We start from the raw sequence: 1,426 nt of genomic DNA on the forward strand, positions 1-1,426 counted from the left end.
TCTGCCCCCCGCCGGCCTGACCCCAATCGGCCCCCATCGGGGCGGGCGGCTGGACCCCACCCATGCACGAATTTGTGCACCAGCCTCTAGTTTATTTATAATATAGCTGTACCAAGTAATGATTGAATCAGAGTTTGTTGGAAATTTTTAAGTTGCAATTAAAGTACTGTTCTGCTGTTTACTGCACAAATGATATAAATTCTTTTGGTTACTCTGATGGCCTTTTCTTTTCCTCCATACTGGTTGGTTTCCGAGTTGTGATCTAAAATATAGGTCAAGTTTCTGAAGAGATGAGAGATTGTAACAAAATGACCAACAAAATAACTCACCCATCAGATAGTTCATTCACAAAATTCAGCATTCAGAAAAAATTCCTCTCATTCATACTTTTGCACATTTCCATTTATGGATCACAATGCTACGTGTTCATACTTCACTTCTGGCAATGCTGCAAAGATTAGGTCTCACAAATAGAGATTAATCTGGCTAGAAGCTCTGTAATGGATAATTTAATTCAACAAACATTTATTATGGGCTCCGGATCACTTCTGAGACCTTATACTGCATGTGAGGTTTACTGCATGAACTCTGTAAAAGCAGTTGCTGGGAAAAGGAAGGGGGCCCTCAGGTGCCAGGCATGGATATCTAGGCATAAACTTTTCAATGCCAATCATTTAACATACATTATAGCTGAGCCTCACAATAACCCACTTAATAGAGGGGGACACTCAACCTTAGGAAGATAAGTGTATCAGCATCACACAAGTAAAGCAGCAGAGGCACCATCTGAACCCAGTCTGTCCAACGCCTGTTCCTAAACGAATGGTTCTCAAACTTTCCCATACATCAATACCCCCTGGAAGCATTCATTCAAAAACTGCAGCTTCCCAGATCCACTAAGTCTGAATCTGCATTCCCCAAAAGACGTAAAACTCTTGGTAGTTAACCTATACTTTGAAGAAAGAAAAAAAAACCCACTGGCTACACTGTGTTCCATCGCTCCCTGACTGTGAAGTCCGGAGCATGTCCCTTGGCTTTTCTGTTTGCTCATCTCTAAAGCGGAGATAAATGCACACCTTTACCGTGGAACTGAGAATGAAGATACAGAACCTAAATATGTATGGTACCTAACGCATGCTGGCATAGAACTGTACAAATACTGTCAGTGTTTATGCAGACCTGCCCAGGGCTCGAGCCCACATAAGAGGAAAGGGACCAAAAACCTGACGGTCCCCGCTCCCGCGCCCACCTTCCCCGTGCGCCCCTCCGCTCCGCAGCCCGCAGCCTCCGGGTGGAACTGACAGAGGGTTTGACTGCGCAGCCGGCGCGCTGGAGAAAGGGGCGGGCGTGCGGCCCTAGAGGCGGGCCCAGGAAATTCAAAACAAGCCCGCAGAGGTGCAGGCCCGCCATCCCCGGCGTTCCCGGC

General features: G+C 46.6%; 1 protein-coding gene across 1 annotated transcript in view; it reads right to left on the reverse strand.

Annotated features, from left to right (window-relative positions):
* Nucleotides 1–1,426, reverse strand: part of TAF5 (TAF5 RNA polymerase II, TATA box binding protein (TBP)-associated factor, 100kDa) — a 14,956-nt gene that overhangs the window by 12,336 nt on the left and 1,194 nt on the right. The window contains exon 2 of the mRNA XM_014549380.1: nucleotides 1,250–1,336. Coding sequence (XP_014404866.1) covers nucleotides 1,250–1,336 — 87 coding nt within the window. The remainder of the gene's footprint in view (nucleotides 1–1,249; nucleotides 1,337–1,426) is intronic.

This window comes from Myotis brandtii, unplaced genomic scaffold (assembly GCF_000412655.1).
Source record: "Myotis brandtii unplaced genomic scaffold, ASM41265v1 scaffold550, whole genome shotgun sequence".
NCBI lineage: Eukaryota > Metazoa > Chordata > Mammalia > Chiroptera > Vespertilionidae > Myotis > Myotis brandtii.